This window comes from Paroedura picta, chromosome 10, assembly GCF_049243985.1.
Source record: "Paroedura picta isolate Pp20150507F chromosome 10, Ppicta_v3.0, whole genome shotgun sequence".
In the NCBI taxonomy this organism is placed as follows: Eukaryota; Metazoa; Chordata; class Lepidosauria; order Squamata; family Gekkonidae; genus Paroedura; species Paroedura picta.
In genome coordinates, this window is record NC_135378.1 from 54,355,009 (window position 1) to 54,376,442 (window position 21,434).

General features: G+C 39.8%; 1 protein-coding gene across 13 annotated transcripts in view; it reads left to right on the top strand.

Moving 5' to 3' along the window:
- Window positions 1-21,434, top strand: part of INPP4B (inositol polyphosphate-4-phosphatase type II B) — a 291,154-nt gene that overhangs the window by 216,011 nt on the left and 53,709 nt on the right. For all 13 annotated transcript variants that reach the window (XR_013224780.1, XR_013224781.1, XM_077300219.1 and 10 more), the window contains 3 exons: window positions 11,367-11,539; window positions 13,081-13,204; window positions 14,562-14,679. Coding sequence is in view for 11 of the 13 variants with exons in the window: in XM_077300219.1 (XP_077156334.1) it covers window positions 11,367-11,539; window positions 13,081-13,204; window positions 14,562-14,679 (415 nt within the window). In the remaining 2 variants the exon portion in view is untranslated. The remainder of the gene's footprint in view (window positions 1-11,366; window positions 11,540-13,080; window positions 13,205-14,561; window positions 14,680-21,434) is intronic.

Genomic DNA, 21,434 nt, shown 5'->3' on the forward strand with positions numbered 1-21,434 from the left:
CAAAATCAAAGACATAGTCTGAGAAAGAGTGCTTGCACTCGAAAGCTCACACCTTGAATAAGTCTTTGTTGGTCTTAAAGGCGCCACTGTGATTTTGTTTTGTAGTACTTCCACTTTTGTTTAACTCTAGGAACCAAACTACACAAGATTTTTAAAAATGATTCAAGGACCTTATTCAGCACAGGGAGGGCAGGGGAGTGGGGAATAGTTCATGACTTCCTCCCATGACATCCTCCTTAGCCAAAAATGCCCTGGGAGAACTTATTTACTCCTCCTCTATAGAATATCAAATCCATTTTGTTTAGTTTGGTCCTAAGTATGTCCTAATAAGGCCTTGTGGCAGAAATCAGTTATGAGGATTCTGACCTCTACTAGGAAATAGAATGGAAAATAAAAACACCATTATAAAACTGAAAAATAAAATAACTGACAGCAGATGATATAGTAAGGTGACCAGATTGTCCCACTTTTGGAGGGACATCTGGGGGTACCTGGCAAATTGTACTTATGTTGAAATTAAAATATATATATTACAATACTATTTTTGCATTCTATGCATTCTATGAAACTTTTTGTTGCTCCATATAGACCAAATTTTAAATCAAGAGCCCCTCCCCCCAGGTCAATTGTGTCCCGCTTTACCAATGTTAAAATCTGGTCACCTCAAGTAAAGGAAACTTAACAGAACTAGCAGATTAGTTTAACATAGTAGTAGAGCACAGAGCAGGTGGAACAGGTTCCAAATTCAAAGTTCCAATCTCTGCTATCCTCCAGTTAAAGAACCTCAGATAGCAAATTCTGGGGAAACCATTCTCTGCTTAGACCATAAAGCTTCTGCCAGGTGGAACAGTCAGTTGTGAGCTAGATGGGGCCCAATAATGTGGCTCAGTGGGCTAGATCCACTGCAAGGCCAAAAGAATGAAGCTGACAGAGAGGTGCTTGCCTCTCCTTTTTGCTTGCAGTTCACTGAGCCATCTGAAATTACATTCCTAGGATCAACACTGTGTGTTTGGGAGCAAGTCAAGTTCTAAAATGGGAGGAAGGAAATCACCTTTCCCACTGGAAGTGTCATTCCACCATCAGGGTGGCAGTTTTGGCTCCAACCCAACATAAAGCAGTTTCATGTATGCGTATGAACTGAGAGAGAATAAAGGACCAAAAGCCAAACAACTTTTAAATGTAAGAACTTAGAAAGCTAAACTTCGAGTGGAATGCAGAAGGTGTCCGCAGGAGCAACAGGAACGTAGAGGAAAACCCCAGGAGACCAGAGAGCTACATAAAGAAGTATGCTGACAGGCAGAAAAAAATAAAAGGAAAATGAACAAAGATAACAAACCAGATTTCCAGCTAAAGGATCATGATAAAAATGTAAAGGCCAAAATAAGAAAGTCTGCCTTTTGATTGCCTGTTTGCTTTGCCTCATGTTGTTGAATGGCAGAATCTCCATACATTGGAGTTGCCTCAGAAATTCATATACACAAAGAAAGTGCCACAGTAAAACAATCTTGCATTTGTGTAATAACTAGTGGTGAGCAAAAAACATTAGGTTCTCCTATGAATAGTTTTGGGGAGAGGAGAATAAAGTCCAGGGCCTCCAAGATAAACTATGAAAATACTATGAAATATTACTTTGCCTTTGGAATACGAGAGGCTTTCAAGCAGAAAAAACAGAACAATCTGAAGGAACTCTCATTTAGCCTGAGGCCTCCCACACATCGAGAGGACAGTGATTCCAGTGTTTCTTTAGATGTTGGAGGCCCTTACACATTGTAGTGAACACAGTTGGGCTGGGGATGACACACGGCATTTTATGTATTCTAGAACAGTGCCTGGAATCTGCAAGAAAGCAAGAACCTAAGACCTCTTTTGGAAGTGCTTCTGCTCCAATTAGATAAAAGCCATAATCCCAGCCTAGGTTCCAGTTACCATGGGACTACATCCCATTCTTAGTTATAACTCTTCATTGATATGGTCATATTGTTTTTTACTGTGCTTATAGCCTGATGAAGAGATCTCTGTTAATGTTGTTTTCAACTAAATGGCTTACTGTAATTGTTGCTCATTGCATGGAAGCAGTGGTGTCAATATGTAATTATTTAATACCAGTCTTCAGAAATTTGATGCAAATAGTTAAATTCCTACAGTGAAAGGAACACTTCAGTGTAACTGTGGTAAATTAGCAGGGTTGATCAAATGGCAAGCAATATGATATAATCAGTATGGAGGCTGAGAGATGGATGGTCCAATTTCTGGAACTTGGTTGAAAGAATTTTGACAGGTTCTGAACCTTATTCATTTAGTGACCAGTATTACTCGTGGATAGCCCAAGCTAGCCCAGACTCATTAGATCCTGGAAGCTAAGCAGGGTCACTATTTAGATGGGAAACCAGAGTTGTTATGCAGAGGCAGACAATGGCAAATGACTTCTGGAAGTCTCTTGCCTTGAAAACCTTAATACAGTTGCCTTAATACAGCTGACTTGAGAGAAAAAAATTTCTCATGTACTAATGGCAACAAAAGGGTGCAGGAAACAACAGAAAATAATCCTAAAATGTGTACATCTATAGGGAAGGCACCTTACCAATACTGAAGTTTCTAAATACAATGGAAGTTACCAGTTCTTACTTTAAAACCCCTAAACAATCTGATACCAAGTTATCTTAAGGACCACTTGATCCCATAGGAACCTGCCCAACTGTTAAGATCTTCAGCAGAGGCTTTGTTCTGTGTGTCTTCAGTTATTAAAAATAAATGTATCTGGGAGAATGAGGCAATTAGAATCTAAGTTATACCCCAGAAAGGGATGGGCAAGTTTGGATCGATCTTTTGAGCTTGGAAAGGGCCATTTCGCACGGCTTCAAAGTAGCACAATGGTTGCTATTTGGAAACGCTACTAATTTGCCATAACCCACGACGTCGTAGACAATCTGCAACAATCCTGAAACCAATCAGCAAAAAGCGCTTCGTTGTGGCGCTTTCAGGGGAATCCAGAAAAGTGGATTCACCCTCCGGATAGCGATACACTCCTGCAACCAATCTGCAACAGTAGCGCTAAAGACCTGTGCGTTACCATTGTTGCTGGTTCTTCAAAGTCCCTCCCCCTGGCTCTCTCCTCCAAACTTCCGGCGAAGCAATCGCCATTTTTTTTTCTCCGAGCGAGCGGGGATAAACGCACCAGCGAGCCTCTTTCTGTTTAGAGGCTTCCCTGGCTTCAGTCCTTCACCTTTAGTCACTAAGCACAAACCACTGAAAAGCCCGTTTGCAGAAATAAAGTCCCTTTATTTTTTACAAATAAATTCAGCCGAAAATCGGGCCCGTGAGAGGGGGGGGGGATTTTTTTTTTATCACTCGAGGCAGCGTGCAAACGATCATACAATCAAACGACAGCTCACATTAGGCAGCTGGATGGGTCTCTCCGTAGCAACGAATCTACCTAGATTCGTTGCTATGGGTCGTTTTTTTTTTTTAAACCTTTCTTAAAGGGAAAGGGGCTGTTTGGGAGCATGCTAACGGCTGCCCATTGGCTGCTTGACGGCCAGGGGCGAGACGTGCTTGGCAATAGCGCTTCCTTTCTAGCGATTTCTGCCGAGACCGGAAGCCTGTGGGAAACGCTAAAAAACGCAACTGATTCCACTACAAAGGCAGGTATGCATAACGACGAATTCCACTATTTTAAATGGCGATTTTTCATTCCGCAAACAATTTGCAACAAAGATCCCTGTGCGAAAAGGCCCTGAATCTCAGTCTCAGTTTTCACGATTTAGCTAAACTGTCAAGTGCCCTTGACAGATTACTTACGGTTTCCCCTTAGGCAGGCTAATGCAGAATTTTGCAGTAGTTGGCCAAGACTAGGCTTGGAGGAAAAAAATGATCCCTTTTCCCCTAAATTCTGGTTGGCTTCAAGAAAGAACTCCCAGACTGAAAGAAAATTCATGAATTTGTTATCTTAAATAGCAAGTGTGTATCAAGGCTGGAGTCAAGAATATCAAGGACAGAGTCCGTCAGGCTGTGACAAGATGCTGTGTCTTAGATCCATTGTCAGAAAGTGGAATGTATTATGTATGTATGTATGTATGTATGTAGGTATGTATGTATTTATTTATTTATTTATTTATTTATTTATTTATTTATTTATTTATTTATTTATTTATTTATTATTGGACTTTTATCCTGCCACTTCTCGGAAGACTTAAGGTGGTTTAAAAATAAAACAATAAAACCCCATAACCCCTTAAAAACCATTCCCCCTAACAATAGTAGAAAGATTGGTGTAAAACCCTTCTCTCAGCTCCCTCCCACAGCCACCCCAAGTAGGCTGCAAGGTGTAAGTGCAAAGACAAGATCCCATGGTCTTGCTGATCTTAAACCCTGTCTTTACCCAGAGACCTGGCAGAAGAGCTTTGTCTTGCGGGCCCTGCAGAACTGTGAAAGTTCCAACATGGCCCTCGGCTCTTCCAGGTGATCATTCCACCAGGTCAAGGCCAGGTCCAAGAATGCCCTGGCCTGGATTGAGGCCAGGTGAATGTCCTTAGGGCCAGGGACCTCCAGCAAATTGGGACTCACACAGTGAAGAGCCCTACAGGGAGCATAATGAGATAAGCGGTCCCTCAGATAGGTAGGATCCAAGCCACAAATGGCCATAAAGGTTAATATCAAAACCTTAAACCTGATCCAGGCCAGAACTGGCAACCAATGCTGCTGTCTCAAGGTGTTCTAGTGAGGACCCTAGCAGCTGCATTCTGCACTAACTGGAACTTCTGGTGAAGGATAAGGGCAGGCCTGCATAGAGTGAGTTACAGAATTCCAATCTGAAGGTGACAGTTACATGGATCACTGTCCGGGGGCAGGTAGGGTGCTAGTAGCTTCACCTGGCAAAGATGGTAAAATGCTAACTAACTGAGTGACCCTTTGGATCTTTTCCTTCTCTGTGAGTCTTCATGTTGTATAAATAAACAGAACTACTACTCACAGAATATCTTGTGATGCTGTCAAGTTGATACATTTCTGGGAATGCAGGTACCGAATGTCAAAAATTAATGAAGCATTAAATAATAGATAACAAATAATATTACAAAGTGGAGTAGAGGATGCTGCTTATGTTTCCTTTCACATTTTTAAAAACCCTAGCACTATTTTTTACACTGAAAATTGGTGTGGAAATGTGTAATATTGATTTCAAGCATTTTTGCTGTAATTATTAGTTGTAATATTCTTGCTCAGCAGAGCATAGGAATACAAATGATTTCTGTTTGGTCTTTATATGATAGGAGCAGTTTGTCATTTTACTTACCATATTTAAAAAAATAATAAACATATTTTTTCATGATTCCCCTGCCTCCAATTTGTCGCAGAGGCTGAGTATAGAGATTGTTCTGTTGCTTGGGTATTGCTGTTCTGGTATAAGTAGAATCTGAATACAGTTTCTTACCATTTAGCATGTATTCATCTCTGACTTATCTGGCACTGTTTAGAAAAGAATACAACAATTGTTTTTTGTTTGTTAAAAAATGTTGGGAGGTTGTGTTGTTTTTATATACTAGGATGTATTTTAGGGTGTTGTTTCTCTTCTTCTATCACAATTTCATTTTATCACATGTATCCCTTTGGTTTATTTCTGAGATTATTAACTATAGACTAGGAATTTATTCTCTTATCTTTCTGATTTTGGAGTGCTTTCTTAAGGCTGAATCTGAGATATCAGTTTCCATAGTAACTATCTGTGGTGTAATCAGCAAAGCATTATGATTTCACTGAAGGGTAAAGGCAGTAGTAAACATTCATTTTTAAGGAAGAAGATTGATATAAAGCACTGTACAATTTTGATATTTATTGTAAACAATAAATGTTGCTGTTGGCCATACCTCCCCTGTTCATAGAATTCAAAATTTGCAAGAAGATTTGAAGTATTAATGTCTCCTGATATGTTTATTCACCCAGAGAGGTTATTTTATACATATGACTTAAAAGCAGACCAAAAGAATAATGGTGTGAAATATGAAGCTAGCAAACATTAACAAAATATCGTTACTTCCCATTTATAAATGTTAATGTTTTAAAACATTATGGGCATGCTTATTGACTGCTTCTGCTATGATCTATATAAAGCTAAGGATGGTTGACCTTTGAATGAGCGATCTGTTCGTACCTAAGCCACTGATGTCAAATAATCTATTTCAGGGGCTTCAGGTACACCTCTGGGGATTTTGGCTCTTCTCCTGTGAACGACAATCACTCATGCCATATCACAAATGGCATTAGAAGATCACATTGTTTTTAGAGACATTTTCCATGAAGTATAATGGGACTTTGCAAATGTCCCAAAGTCTGTTGGGTACAATTAATTAATATACAGTTCCAATTCAATTCCATTCAGATTAGAGATGCTTAATTGGCCATATTCAGTCACCAGCATAGCTGTTCCAAGTTCTCCTTATCTCTAGTTCTACCTGATTCAGCTGCAGTGGGGCTGATGTATTGGCTTGTGGGTGTTCAAAGTCTTACATTTGCATCTCTGTGGCAAGAATTAGTTTCAGTTGTCAAAGCTCAGATTTCCACATAAAAGGCTTCTAAGAGCAGCAGTGATTGCCAAAGAGGTTTAAACACTGGTTTAAAGTACAGTGCACTTTCACTGCTATGTGGAAGGGACTGGCTAATTGATTCTCTACTTCTCTGTGACACAGAGAGATTCAAGTTCAAGCATCAGTGGCCAAGTTCCTTTCATCAACCTGCGGCAGATTTGTCAAAGAAATGGGTTCAGTCATATACCCTTTGGGAACTTTGACATTAAACAGTTGAAATACACTTTATGCCCAGAACTTTCAAAAACTGCCACCTGTCTTTTGACAGGCATGAGCAGGAAGAAACACATAGCATCTGTGCTCTAACGCCTTATTGATTACCAATTTGTTTCTTGTCTCAAATCAAGGGGCTGTTTTTCAAACTTAAAGTTTTACATTATTTAGCACCCGAGAAGCCAAAAGAATATTCACATGTAGACTTTTCTGCCTTTAATATCTGCCATTAATGCCTTTCTGAAGAATACTTTCAGAGACCTTTTCTGTAGTTGCCACCAACATTGCAGAGTAGGAGGCTCCAAACTTGCCCTCTATTGCAGACAAGCTTTTCTTCTGCTGTGGTTTTATTAATGAAACATAAAGCCTCTAGTTTTTGTGGGTTTTTAAATAGCTTAACTTAACTTAAATAGCAGAACTTAATGTGTTTCTATATATGAAATGTTTAGTTGGAATTTGCTGTGCTATATACCAGTGGTCCCCAACCCCTGGTCCGGGGACCGGTGCCGGTCCGTAGATCAGTCGGTACCGGCCCGAGGCTCCTCCCCGGCTGCTGCCTCGGGGGCTGCCCTGCCACTCTGCCGCCAGCTCATCTTTGGTGCTCTCCAGTGGCCGCCATGGCCGGGGCTCTGCCTCGGTCTGGCACTGCACAGCTGCTGCTGGCAGCACCCCCCAGCCGGCGGTGGGAAGTCAGGGGCACCGGCGGGAAAGCAAGCGGAGCAGGGGCTCAGGCAGCAGCGGTGACATCCCTTAGCAAAAGACTACCCCCCCCCGGGCCTCAGTAAAATTGTCAAGCGTTGACTGGTCCCCGGTGATAAAAAGGTTGGAGACCACTGCTATATACTGATTATTTATAGTAAAACTCCAAGACAAGCTTTCCTGTGATTTCTTGACTGCCCTGAAAGGGTTTCTTGGATGGGTGGGAGTTAATTAATTTTTATATTTTTTATATTTGTTATACAGTTATCAGGTGATATCACCATACATGGTCATGTCAGCCCCCCCAAATGGCCAATGATGGGCCTGAAGGAAGTGGCAAGGGGAGGGAACGTGGGTGGACATGTACACAGCTATTTTTCCCAACCATATTCTGCATGACTGCACCACTTCTGAGTTTCTCAAAGCCTGAAGAATGTTTTCGGGGATTCTCAATATTAAAAAAGTTGAGAATGGTTGTTCTAAGACCTCTGAATTGTAGACATCCCAGCAGAATTCACTGGTGAAGTTGTACAGGAGAAAATATTATATGATTATTATTATTTTGGATTGTGGTAGAATAAAAATAATGAAGTGCGATATTATTATAAGAAGGCTTCTCATTCCTTGCCATCTTTTTTACCAAGTGCTGTGCAAATACTCGAGCAGACAGACAGTAATCCATTTCAGAAAGCTTCAGTAATGGACCCTAAAATTGCATTCAAGAAGTAAATTAATAAAATAATATATTTTATATAAATAAGATCTGAGACTTTAAAATGTTTAACAGCTTATTAGACTATAATAACTATTGTTTGATCCTTCATTGAAGTTTATTTCTGCTTCTTTCCTTAACACTCATCATTTTGTTTAATTTAATTGTTAGATTAAACAGGAGACAGCATCTTTTGCTCTATTACTTGCAACCATTAACCTTTTTAATTCCTTGTTGATAGAGTATGGACATGAATGGGAAGTACTGAGGTTAGACACATTCTCTTGATTATGCCACCCTTAATATTCTTGAAAATGTGATACTATTATGAATCAATTCTATGGAAGGGAAAGATACAAAATAAAACTCGGAAAATTTCTCTGATCTGAATTCAAGTTGTTAAACTGGATCTTTAGTTAGTAATTCTTTAACGTTCACATGTTATAAAACCTGTAAAGTGCATTTGGTCTAGTTTTCAGAAACAGTAGATTAAATGGTCTCAATGTTCCTCCCTGCGAAAACAAAAGCACTAATTACAAAGAAGCTTAGCCTTCTCACTGTCTATGTATAGGGATCATTTTAAAGTACTCATACCTGCTGTAATACATTTGTGATAGATTTAAAGTTCCTGGAAAGCCTGGAGACAAATGTTTTGTCCCTTTAATGTAGGGTGAATAATCAGTAATTAGTGGGGAGATGAAGTGTTGGGAACGCCTTGATAAGCTAAATATGCTTAACCAGGTCTGTGCATAAGCAAAACTCACCTTCAGTGCCTTGCAAGGATTGGTGGATCCGATGAGCCCATCTTTGAATATCAATTCCATCTTCAGGCACCATAAGGAAGATGTGAGGGTGGCAGCCCAAGTAAGGGCAGAAAGATGAGATATAAATTACGTAAATAAATAAAATGATAAGGGGTTGTTTTAGACTTATTAACTGGCTCCACCTACTGAGGAAGAAATATTGCAATTTAATATCCAACCATGCAAAGCCATCAAGTTATTTGCACCAGTAACTTATATGTACTGTGCCTACAAAATCTACAAAAACAATATAGTGCAATCCATTTGCCGTTGCATACTTCATTCAAAAAAACAAAATAAGGTATTTAAATACTAAATGTGTCAAATTCTAAAATAGTTATATGAATAATCAAATATACTGGATAAAGTTGTGAAGGGCATCTTATGGGGGTCTTTCCTTATTCTGATGACTCAGGTATTTCCAGTGCGATCCATTCTCTGTGGTCTGAAATTGTTTCTTAAGAGTTGTCATGCCAGAGCTTGAGTGCTAGGTGGTGTGTTGTGCTTCTTATGACAGTAATTACAAGGTACTGAAGATAACTTTTGCTTATGCCCACTATATTTAGCATATCAGAACATTCCCCTTCCACAAGTTATCTGGGGGTAGCAATTCAGTGAAACAATGCATTCCCTGACATGTTGTGGCTTACTCTCTTGTTTGTGTCCACTGGAATAATGTTCTTTCAATCACCTTGCCTCGGATTTAACAAGGCAATGTCATTGAAGAGTGAAGATAACGCTTCCTAAATCACTCATATTAATGCTCCAGGCCAATCAGGGAACCTGTTATAAACTGAATGATGTCACAATGAGATTTGCTACCTGATGCCATTGTATTATTGTGATTAGAGTATCAAACTAGGACAACCTTTCTCAACATTTTTACCATTGAGGAACCCCTGAAACATTCTTCAGGCTTTGAGAAACCCCAGAAGTGGCATGATTGTGCAGAATATGGTTGGGAAGCATAGTTGGGAAGTTTATGTTGTAAACCGCCCTGAGACCTATTGGAGAAGGGCGGTCTAAAAATTAAATAATAACAATAACAATAACAATAACAATAACAATAGCTGTGTACAAGCCCACCCTTTCAACCCGCTCCAGGCCCATTATTGGCCATTTGGAGGGAGGCGGCTCGACATGAGCATATGCCACCTGATAAATGTTTAACATTAATTAATTAAAAAATTAACTCCCACCCATTCACAAAACCCTTCCAGGGCCATCAAGAAACCCCAGGGTCTCCTGAACTAGGATCTGAGAGACCCAGGTTTGAATCCCAATTCTGTTACGGAAGCTAACTGGGTGATCTTGAAACTGTCTGCCTACCTGCCTAACCTACATTTATGAAGATAAAACAGAGAAGAATAATACAAGTCTGTTTGGCTTCCCATTGTAGAAAAAGACAGGGTATATAATAAATGAATATAAAAAGTTACCAGATTCAGCAAAGAGTGAGGCAGTGCGCTTGAATGCTGAATGATCGCAGTCATGAAAATGGTTCTGCAGTGCTGCTGAAAATATTAATGAATAACAGTGAATACTATTAATGAATTAATACATAGTTCACTTGTATAGTTTTAGTAGTGTAGAATGTGGGGTGATGATCTTGTGTTGTGGGCATTTCCTACCTCCCATCCTACATCTTTTGAATATTGAATGGAACAGGCTGACTGAAATGGTTTCTGGGGGAGGGGGGGCAGTACATTGAACAGTGTGAGGAAACATTAACATTGTATGATTTATAATCTACTCCATTAAAATAGTTCACAGGTCAGAAATTGGCCGATTTCCTCATGAAAAGCATAGAGGAAATTAGTTACAGCTCTAGTTTTGCTGTTGCTTTGGATATTTAGAGACTATGTGAATCTGCTTCCAATTTACCACTCCATCTCAGTATCATTGGGGCTTTATGCTAATATGTCGTCTTTTCAAATATATGATTTGCTCACATGTAAGCAAAAGAAACAGATTGATATGTAGTAGTTTTTCTTTAGCTTGATTAGAAGTCCATCATACTTCATTCAGTTGAGCAAACATTTCATTTTCTTTGCCTTTGACTCTTGGTTCCCCTCAGCCTTAATTTTTTTTTCTTACAGGATTTATTTTAATTATTTCACCTAAATTGTATGATGCAGCAAACTACCTTTTTTGTGCCTCTGACGCTCTTAAAAGAGTGAATGATTCTGCACTGGGAAGAGTCATATGAGGGAAAAGGAAAGAGGAATTCTGTCTAGAAGTGCATGTCTATAAAGGGAAGGGCAGCCAAAAGGATGCATTCACGCTTTCTCTAGCTTAGCTTCACAAGGGAGACTTGTTATGTTTTGATGGCTATTCTTGACCATTCCTCTTTTGTTACAGGTGACTGGTATGAACAGCTTTATCCACTCACAGTTACACTGAAAGACTGCATTGGAGAGGTGGTGACTAGGGCAAGGCAATCAATGTCTTTTGTTCTGCTTCAAGAACTTGCATGTAGTTTGCCACAATGTTTAATGCTGACACTAAGAAGAGATATTGTCTTCAGTCAAGCAGTAGGTGCTTTTTCCATTTTATAAACTTTTACATTTTCTTTTACCTCCCCTTTTTTTGTTAACAGAGCAATCAGCGTAAGCCATACCAAGCTTCACCAAGCCACTGTTTTAAATAATCACTTTCCTATAGCTAAGGATATAAGGGCATGTGGATATACAATTGAATTCCACACAGCCAGGAAAGGAAATTATTCCCTTCTCTCTCCACAATTACAGTCTTAGTGATGCAGTTGACACTATCACTGGCTTGCTTGACAGGCGGAAACGGAGGACAAGTCCCTTCTGCTAGGAGTAGACTGTGTTTGGGGAGTGTTTGCCAAAGTGCTACTCTGAGCAGCAGGTTTACTTCTCCCCCCCCCCCACCTCAGAGGCCCTTCAGAAGTGACTGAAAAAATACTGTTGATCTTCCAAATGTTGGGATTTGTAAAGTAGACCACAGCTCTTGTTTTCTGCCATTGTTTCTCGAGTCACATATGAGATCTTCACAAGAGCCTCTGGCCACCTCCTGCAAAATCCCTCGCAAGTGGATTTGCAGAGTTTTGAGCAGTTGCACCTTCATGTGGGTGAGAGGAATTTCCCAGGATGGGTGTCCCAGCAGTGCTAGAAAGGGTCTTTAGCACAAAATATTCTTATGTACTTCTCTTTAATATTCAAGCATTCAAATTCCACAAAGCAATAAATAGGAAAATGTGCTGCTTGTGGAAATATAAACCTAGTCTTGGTGTATGTCTGCACCTACAGACCTATCCTTCCTTTTTTAGCTCTTTCCTTTGGAGAAAGAGAACAACAACAAGGCCTAATACAGGAGTTCTAATATTAGCCAAGCTAGAGATTAATTTTGAAAAGACAGCAAGTACAGTGCAATAGCAGGTGAACCCATGGCTTGAGGACCTGGTATTTTTCCTTTCTGAATAATGGCCCATGTCTCAGAGGGAGGCTTTTAATGACCCAAATATTCACTCTCCCTGTTGTGCATCTTTCATTTTGATAGCCAGATTCATACTGAAAGGCTTCTAGGAGGAATAGGAACATAACAAGGGCCAGTAGTTCAGATCTGAGTCCTTCAGATCTCTGAAACAGCTGCCACCAGGTCTTGCTGGTGGTGTTATTGTTTGGAACATTTCCTCCACTTAAAAACTCTCAGAGCATTTTAATTTGTGGATTTTCTTCTGCAATATTCCTTAGGGAAAAAAAATTAGACCATCTTTCCTCAGTTTACAATGAGAATGAGGGAAAGATTCCATTTAGCTTTTCAGTAAAGTTCTATCATCCAGAAGACATTTTTCTAAGGAATAAGCCATAATGGAAATTGTATTTAAAAAAAGGATGTGTGTTCATACGAGTTGTAATATGTTTATGCAGCCCCTGCGTTAAGTAGTGCTGTTGTTAAAATCCAGCATTAATTTACATCCTTAATACATGAGTTTTGAAGAAGGCTTGACCAAGGTTTTTGTTGTTATTAAATTTAGTGTTAATTTGTTTCTGTTAATTTATTTCTAATGTAACTCGTTATCTGTTTGTACATTTTCATCACCATTTAGCTTGCTGGGTTGGTCTGTGGATTTATAATCAAATTGCACTCCAGTTTACATGATCAAGGCTTCCTTCAGCAGCTTCATACAGTGGGGTTAATAGTTCAGTATGAAGGACTTCTCAGTACGTACAGTAAGTATAGCATTTAAATGGGCGAGTTCAACTTTCTAAAGACACTTGAAGGTGGTCATCAAACAGGTTCTGCATTACAACTTTTGCAGGTATCTTTATGAAGTAGCTATGAAAACTTTGATCTGGCACTATTTCTTTTCTTTCTTTTTTACTATGCATTAAACATTTTAATAACACTTTGGAACTGCATTCCTAAGCATATTTATTTGGAAATGAAAAATCTGCCTGAACTTATGGCTCAATAAACAGGCCTGTGGAGGATGCTGTGGTTTGTTGTTTTTAACTGGCCTACGTTGCATTTTATTATGCCCTCCTCAAGCTGCACCCAGGACAAGACCCCCTTGGTACACCACTGTATGTAGGGTCTCTCAGCACTGGAATATATTCTTTTGATCTAGTGGTTAAGAGAGGTAGCTTCTAATCTGGCAAGTTGGACTTGATTCCCTGCCGCATGCAGGCAGCTGGGTGACCTTGGGCTCACCACTCCATTTATAGAGCTGTTCTGACTGAGCAGTAATATATGCTCTTTACCTGTAATTTTCCAACTTTAGCAAACCTTCTTAAATTATTTTTTCATGGGCTTCTAGCTCCTTCCTACTAGCTTGCACCACATGGCAAATGAACCCCAGTATTTACAAAGGGGAGGGACCTCAGCAGAGTATAATACCATAGAGTCCACCATCCAAAGCAGTGGGAGATCTCCAGGTGCCACCTGGATGTTGGCAACCCAATCTGTCTGGCATCTCTTTCTCTGTTCTTACCACCAGTTCTATCATGGAGGAAAGCAGCTACTGAATATGCAAACTGTTATGTAATATGCTGTGCAATTCGGGGCAGAGTCACTCTAGTCTGAGCCCTGACGTCAATGAGCTTAGCGTGGAGTGACTTTGCATAAGATTGCAATGTTAATCTATTCTGTATATGATGTGCAACAGTGGTTCAGTTTTGCATTATATGACTTAAAGAGATGTCTGTGCTTTTGGTAGGAAAGCATTTACATAACTTAAGCAAATGCAGATAATAATGTGAGTTTCTAACAGTGGCTTAGTGTCACATTGCAAAAACTGAGTATCTGTTTTAGTGGGTAACATTATAATGTCTGCTTGAGGATATGAGAAGTATTCACAGAAATAAAACATCAGGTTTTGCATATCACTAACCAAATTTTCAAGAACTGTATCAAATGTGCTTATGAAACCACATGTTAAATAGAGATAGAGCTGCTTATTATTGGACCTTGACCACAGATTTGAGAAATCTTGGCTTTTCTTTTCAAAAACCCCAACCAAAAAGTGGCTACGGAGTGTTATTTTATAGTTTTCTGTGCATTTTGTACTTTACTTTTCCATTTTTGTAGGTGAGGAAATTGGGATGCTAGAAGACATGGTTGTGGGAATATCAGATTTACAAAAAGTCACCTTTAAAATAACTGAAGCCAAATCCGATGACCTTTTGCCTGTTATAACTGGAAGGCGGTAAGAATTTCTGTTTCCTAAAATGGGAGCATAATGTTACTTTGTGCCTGTACAAACAATGGAAGCTCTTCAAATACTTTTCCCGCTGTTTTCTAACCTGTTCGTCTGACTGATTTGTATGGCATAGAGAGAAAGGAAATGGAGTTACACCCAGTGATGATCAGAAGGATGAACTCTGTTTAGGAATGTAATATAAATACCATGAGAATTTTGTAAACATAATAGCCTTTTGGAACACTAATATTTCGAAAAATAGAGCACTGCAAGTTTGGGAAACTGTGAAGGGGGAGGGAAACATTTTGGAAGTGTCACTTCATATTTTTATGCATACACCAGTGTGCAGAAACTTCTGATGAGTTTCCTTGTCTCTAGGTGGACTAGTTATTGTTGTTGTTGTTGTTGTTGTTGTTATTATTTACTTTGTTAACCGCCAGTCCCAAGCAGGCTTGTGGCAGGTTACAGGTGTCCAGTTAAAACTCCCATTACAATGGACAAGAAATACTGCTACAAAAACCAACAACCCAGCAACATGGCGGAAACCCCCTCCCATCCCCAATTCCTACTAATACCTCCAGAAGGAGGAGGCAGGACAGACAAGATAGACACTATGGAGGCCCATTAATCTTCCCCCCCCCCCACTGCCCCAGCCTCAACCATAGACCTGGCGGAAGAGCTCCGTTTTGCAGGCCCTGCAGAACCCTGAAAGGGTGAGCCCGCAGCTCACCAGGGAGCTCATTCTACCAGGTCAAAGCCAGGACCGAAAAGGCTTTAATTCTTTAATTTAATAATAATTAAAATAATTTAATTCTTTAATTATTTCACTTTGCCTTTTTATGTTGTACCATTATAACCTACTCTGGGATCTTTGGGTGCAGTTGCGGGATATAATAAATCCATAAATAAAATCGAGTTTATTGTAAGATGTAAAAAACAAGATACTCATGAAATATGTAGTGGTTTAGTTATTTTATAGATTATTATACCTTCTTTGTTTTGATTGTAAACTAAATAGAACTTAATTTTATAAGAATTATTTGAAAATAACATGTCTTAGTCAAAGGCACAGATATAAATGAAGTCTGTTATTTTACTAGGGAATTACCTCTAATATACTCTAATATACTCAGCAAAAGAAGAAGGGGACGACAGAAAATAAGGTGGCTGGATGGAGTTACTGAAGCAGTTGGTGCAAATTTAAATGGACTCCGGGGGATGGTAGAAGACAGGAAGGGCTGCATTGAAAGAGGTCCCCTCATCAGTCATACCAAGGGCAGAGATCTACCCCAGATGCAAGTAATTTAAAAGATTTGGGTTCCAGGAGCATCTGGTGTCTGTGAAGGCAGTGGAAACAGCAAAATAAGACAGATGCAGGCTGGCCAGCCAAAGAGAAACACAAACAGCTGAGCCAAGGTGCTTGTGTAAGCAAACAAGACCACCCTTAGCCTGTGCTGTTCAAGCTGTTTTTGCTCCTGAAGATCTGCCTGCCCTGGGTGCTGCTTGCCAGACACCAAGCTCCACAAGCTGGAAACACTCCCTTTCTCACTGTGCTCGGCCTCCAGCGATGGTTTCCACCTCCAACAGCTGCAACACAGCTAGAAGAACTGTAAAAAAAAAACTGCTTTTCAGGAACAGGCTCCTGCCCTTGGCAGACAGTCTCGAGAGAGGAGAAGCTAATGCAGTGGTGACCCTACTCCTTCACTTCCATCTGCATTTTGCCCTCAACAACTTTCCCAAAGGTTTGGATGGATTACAACAATAAGGACAGGGAGGAAAGAGGGAAGGGCTGGAGTTGCAAATTGCAGAAGAGTGAAAAGGAAAAGGGGAAGGGGGAAACTAGATCAGATGTAGTCAAAACAATAAGGTGCACTGGGTCTCTATGCTGTTCAAGTGCAGAGGTTCCTTGAGTTCTCCAGGTGGAAAGGAGCCTGAGGGAGCAGCATCGGTGGCCATCTTAGCAAAGGAGCAGGTGGTAAGAAGTGCAGAGAGACTGATCCTTATTTAGAAGTATACTAATTTAGTATACTTTATTTAGTATACTTCTTTAGAAGTATACTTATTTGATTTACTTATTTAGAAGTATAAACATGGCAGCTCTGTAGAGACACATAATGGCATGTTCTCCACCATGCTAAACTGCCCTTTCTCCTGTCTTCCAACTTTCTGATTTCATCAGGGTCACCAAGACAGCTAACAGATTAAAAATATACACATGAAAAACACATTTTAAAAACCATTACGACCAAACAATTCAACCCATTAAACCCAAATTAAAATACATAGAACCACCAGCACTTTGAATTGTGCCCAGAAACAAATTGAGCACCCAGCGTAGATGGGCCAAGACTGGAGTGATGTGGCCTCTACAATCCACTCCAATCAACATCCCTGCAACATTTTGCAGTAATTGAATTTACTGAAGACTTTTCATGGGCCATGCCAAACAGTGTGCATTGCAGTTAGCTAATCTAGATGTAACCAGGCTATGCACCACAGTGGCCATGTCTCTTCTGGCCAAGTAAGGCTACAGCTGATGAACCAGTCAAAGCTGATAAAGGGCATTTCTGACCACAGCTGCCACCTGCAGGCTTATCCAAGAGGCACAAAACAAAAAAAAATGTTACTTCAAGGGGAGTGCAATCAGAGCCAGGTTGGATGACACTTAAAGTCCCAGGTGAAACTTTCCACTTGCCAGTAGCATTTCCATCTTTTAGGTTCTCACTTCACTTTATTGGCCACAACTATTGCAAAACTACCTTCAAGTTCCAGTTCAGGGTTTCTAATATATATGCCGCATATTTCAAATTCCTCCACTTCTTGCCTTCATCATTGTTCTTCTGTAAGAGTTATTCATGATATTAAAGACTTTGAACTTATCATAAACATTTAATACATTTAAAACATTTAAACAATTTGGGATGGTTGACATATTTGTGTTAAAGATAAAAGTATAAACAATAAAATTATCAACATCCTTGCCATGTGTACACACAAAGACTTTTCAAGCAGATTTTGTGATGCAGCATAAGGGCCCGCACAGCTGTTCAGAACAAAGCAAAAATCCTATTGTACATGCATAAGCCTTTAAGTGTGCCTAAAGTACCACTTTGGATTCTGGCCACTGTTTCCCAAATAGCATTGCTGGCATGATACAGACAAAATGTGATCATGCCCTGAGCTTCTGAGAGAGATCGAGGGTAGAAATGTGAAATAGAAATGAACAAAAGATGAATTTTGGGCTGTTACTATTCTGGACTTAGGGCAACTAATAAAGCAGGATATTTTATATATCCTGAAAGGGTTTTCCATACTTAATGTGAATAACATCAAGAGATCTCCTTTTCAGAGCATACTAACAGTTCTTACATGAATCACACAGATTTGAAAACTAGATATTATCCATATGCTGTAAACTGAAGGTTTTGTGCAAGATGGGATAAATTGGGAAGGGTCCTTTGTCTCATTCAAATGATACCTTGCATGGTGTTCTTGGTATATGTATAGATATGAATGAATAACAAAAGGCAGTGACAGATAGTCCAGGAGTTCCATCAGCTTAATGGCTGTCAGCGAGCATTAAAAATTACACTAATACTCTTTATCAACCTCCGGCAATTATCTTGGCCACCTTAGTTGTCAAAGTAATGGTTAGATGGTTAAATCGTGCCACTTACATATTCTAGTATGCTTTCCTGGGTAGACAAACATCTTCACATAGGTTCCCCTTGCCACAAAGGTTGAATGACTTTGTACTAATTTTCCTGTCACTCAGAAAAGTGAGATCACAGGGCTGGGGCAAGGGGAAGCAACCGGAACCTCAGCCAGAGGACTTTTGCCATTGGTTCTCCGGAACTCTTTGTCAGGTCATTGCAAGCCTTCGCAGAGAGTGGCAAATACAACTCTGTCCATTTGCGCTCCATTTGCCATCAGAGTTGCTGTAGTTTTGAGATTCTTCCCCCTGCTATTTAAAGATGATGTAATATTTTTTAAACAATTGAGTGGCTTTTATACTAGTTTTTATTAGTTTTTATTATGCATTTGATACATAGGAAGCTAAGAAAAATGACATTTCCAAAATACATAAATATGAATATGTAAATCATAATATAACATCTACCAAAGCAGCTATTGTTGATTTGCAGGAGGGCATTATGGGCTGGAATAAGATGCAACACATTAATGATGGGTATAAACAAAAGAACAGCTTTATTACCTCCCTACGGGAGGGTTGGTACAGAATGGGAGACGGAGCCTGACCTATCAGTCAGCAAACTGCACCAACACCCTGCGAAGTCTAGAGGCTCCCTGGGGAGCTGTACCATTCCCAGCTGGGAGAGCAGATCCCCTTGCCTACTAGAGTCCACTGCTAAGGGAAGCAACCTATGTGGGGGAGCCAATGGTGCAAACCTCAGTTGCCTTCCCCCAGGCCACTTGACAAACGAGCCCCTGGCCAGGCTGTTTACATATCAACATGCTCCCGCAGCATCCAGGCAGAAGAGGCCAGGACCCATGCACATAGCACCTTTATAGGCATTGAGGGTCCTACCCCACCTCTTGACACCGTGCACAGTGCATGTAAAAAGCACGCACATGAAAGGGCCTCTGAGGCAGTCATGTCCACCTCCAGCTGGCCCTTCGCTTCATCAATAAGCGACTGCAGTGAGTCTCTGCCATGTTTCATTTTTAAGAATTAATATTTCAAAACTGCAAATGTGAATACACATAAATACAAAGATATTGTTACTTGTGTGTTACTCCCATGGAAGAGTTCAACCTAAATTTAACCTAAATTCCATGGGAGAGGGAAGTAAGGATGTAGCATTTTTATTCTCTTTAGTTATATATTTATCCCATATCTTAGAATTCCTCTTGCATATTCCTAATTTCTAGAACTTTTGTTTTCAGAAAATGCCTCAATACCAGATGCCTTGCAAGTTCAAGAAATAATTAGGTTGCCAGCTCTGAGTTAGGAAATACCTGGAGATTTGGGGATGGAGTCTCAAGAAGGTGGGGTTTGTGGAGTGGAGGGACTTTTCAGAGCAGCCATTTTGTCCAGGTAAACTAATCTCTATCACCTGGAGATCAATTGTAATCCCAGAAGGTCTCCAGTCACTACCTTGAGACTGACAACAATATCAAAATGTATATATGTTTGTTTATTAAACTCCCCTGTAATAGCAGAAATATTGCTCAAGAATATGAGAAATTGTGAATAAAATCCACAAGTAAATCAGTAGGACCTGGGATGACAGCTATTTAGTTTTGTTTGATCTGAATGAGACTTAAGTGGCCTGCTTTTCTTTAGTCTGGGTTGGAGCCAAAATAAATATATTTTTTTAATAACAGAAGGGGAACTGTAATCTCTGCCTGGTTTCCCCCCCCCCCCTTCTATATATACTCGTATTCACCCCTCATGCTGCTTCTGGTCTCCTTTCCACAGAAGGCACTTTCCAGGATGCTAATGGAGGGAAAGAGGCAGGAAAGGTGTGTTTCACTGATGGAAGCGCCTTTCTCTTCCTGCTATGAGAACACATAATTGAACTGGCATTAAGAAGAAATCTGTTCTAAGAAGTAGCACTGCAAGACTGTTCCAGCAGTTGATCTGCCCTCATTTATACTAGGAAAGCAGACAAGACCAGAGTTTTAGTCTTTTGCTTTTTAATCCCCTTTTCCCGCTTCATTGAAACAGTCATTGAAAAGGGACATTAAATTACTATTCTATTTCTTATAGATTTCCTATCATTTTAAGACAAAAAGAAATGCTAGCATCTAAATGGGTAAGCTGTTCAAAATAAGGAGGAAAATATTGATTTCTACATTCGTGTGGGTAATCATGTTGGGCTGAAGCAGCACACTAAAGTCTGAGTCTGGTAGCACCTTTAAGACCAACAAAGCGTTATTCAAGGCATAAGCTTTCATGTGCATGTATGCAGTATCTGACAAAGTGTGCATGCACATGAAAGCTTATTCCTTGAATAACGCTTTGTTGGTCTTAAAGGTGCCACTGGTCTCAAACTTTTTTCCTGTTGGTTTCTACATTTAGACTTGGTGATTTTGAACTTAATTTATAGGTTAGTCATTTAAATCCACAGCTTTCAAAGTGTGAGATGGGTCCAGTCTATGGTTGCCAGCTCTGAGTGGGAAATGTCTAGAGATTTGTGAAGTCTGGAGAAGGGAGGGAATTCAGCTGGGAATTCACCACCCCTCTAAATGAATATGCAATGACAGGGTGGCTTAACATTTCCTATACTCTCAAGAGCATTTCTTGTTTTAATCCTTAACACCGGCCCTCTGAGGTAGGCTAGCTTGAGGATACAAGGAATACATGTCTATATAGTGAGTTCATGACACAGATGAGATTTGAATGAGGGACTTTCTAGAACATGGCTCTTTTGGCTACTACACCATATACCAATTTATAAATGCCACTTCATCCCCAGGCCTCCCCAATCAAAGCAATGTAGGCAACTATGTGTGCTTCTAACTTTTTCAATGAAATTAATTACAAGTGTTAGAACAATTTACATAGCAGACTCCAAGTTTTCTAGGCTCTCTTCCACCTGGACCTTGACAGACCCCATAGGAAATTTTTTTATATATATAAATTTTTATTTTTCCAGAAAAGATAGAAATAGAGTAGATAGATATAATAAACATTGGTGAAGCAATTGTTTAGAATCTAATCATAATAGAACCCACTTCTTTCCCCATCTATTTTACTTTTTTAAATAGTTCAGGTAAGGACCCCATTGTTCCTG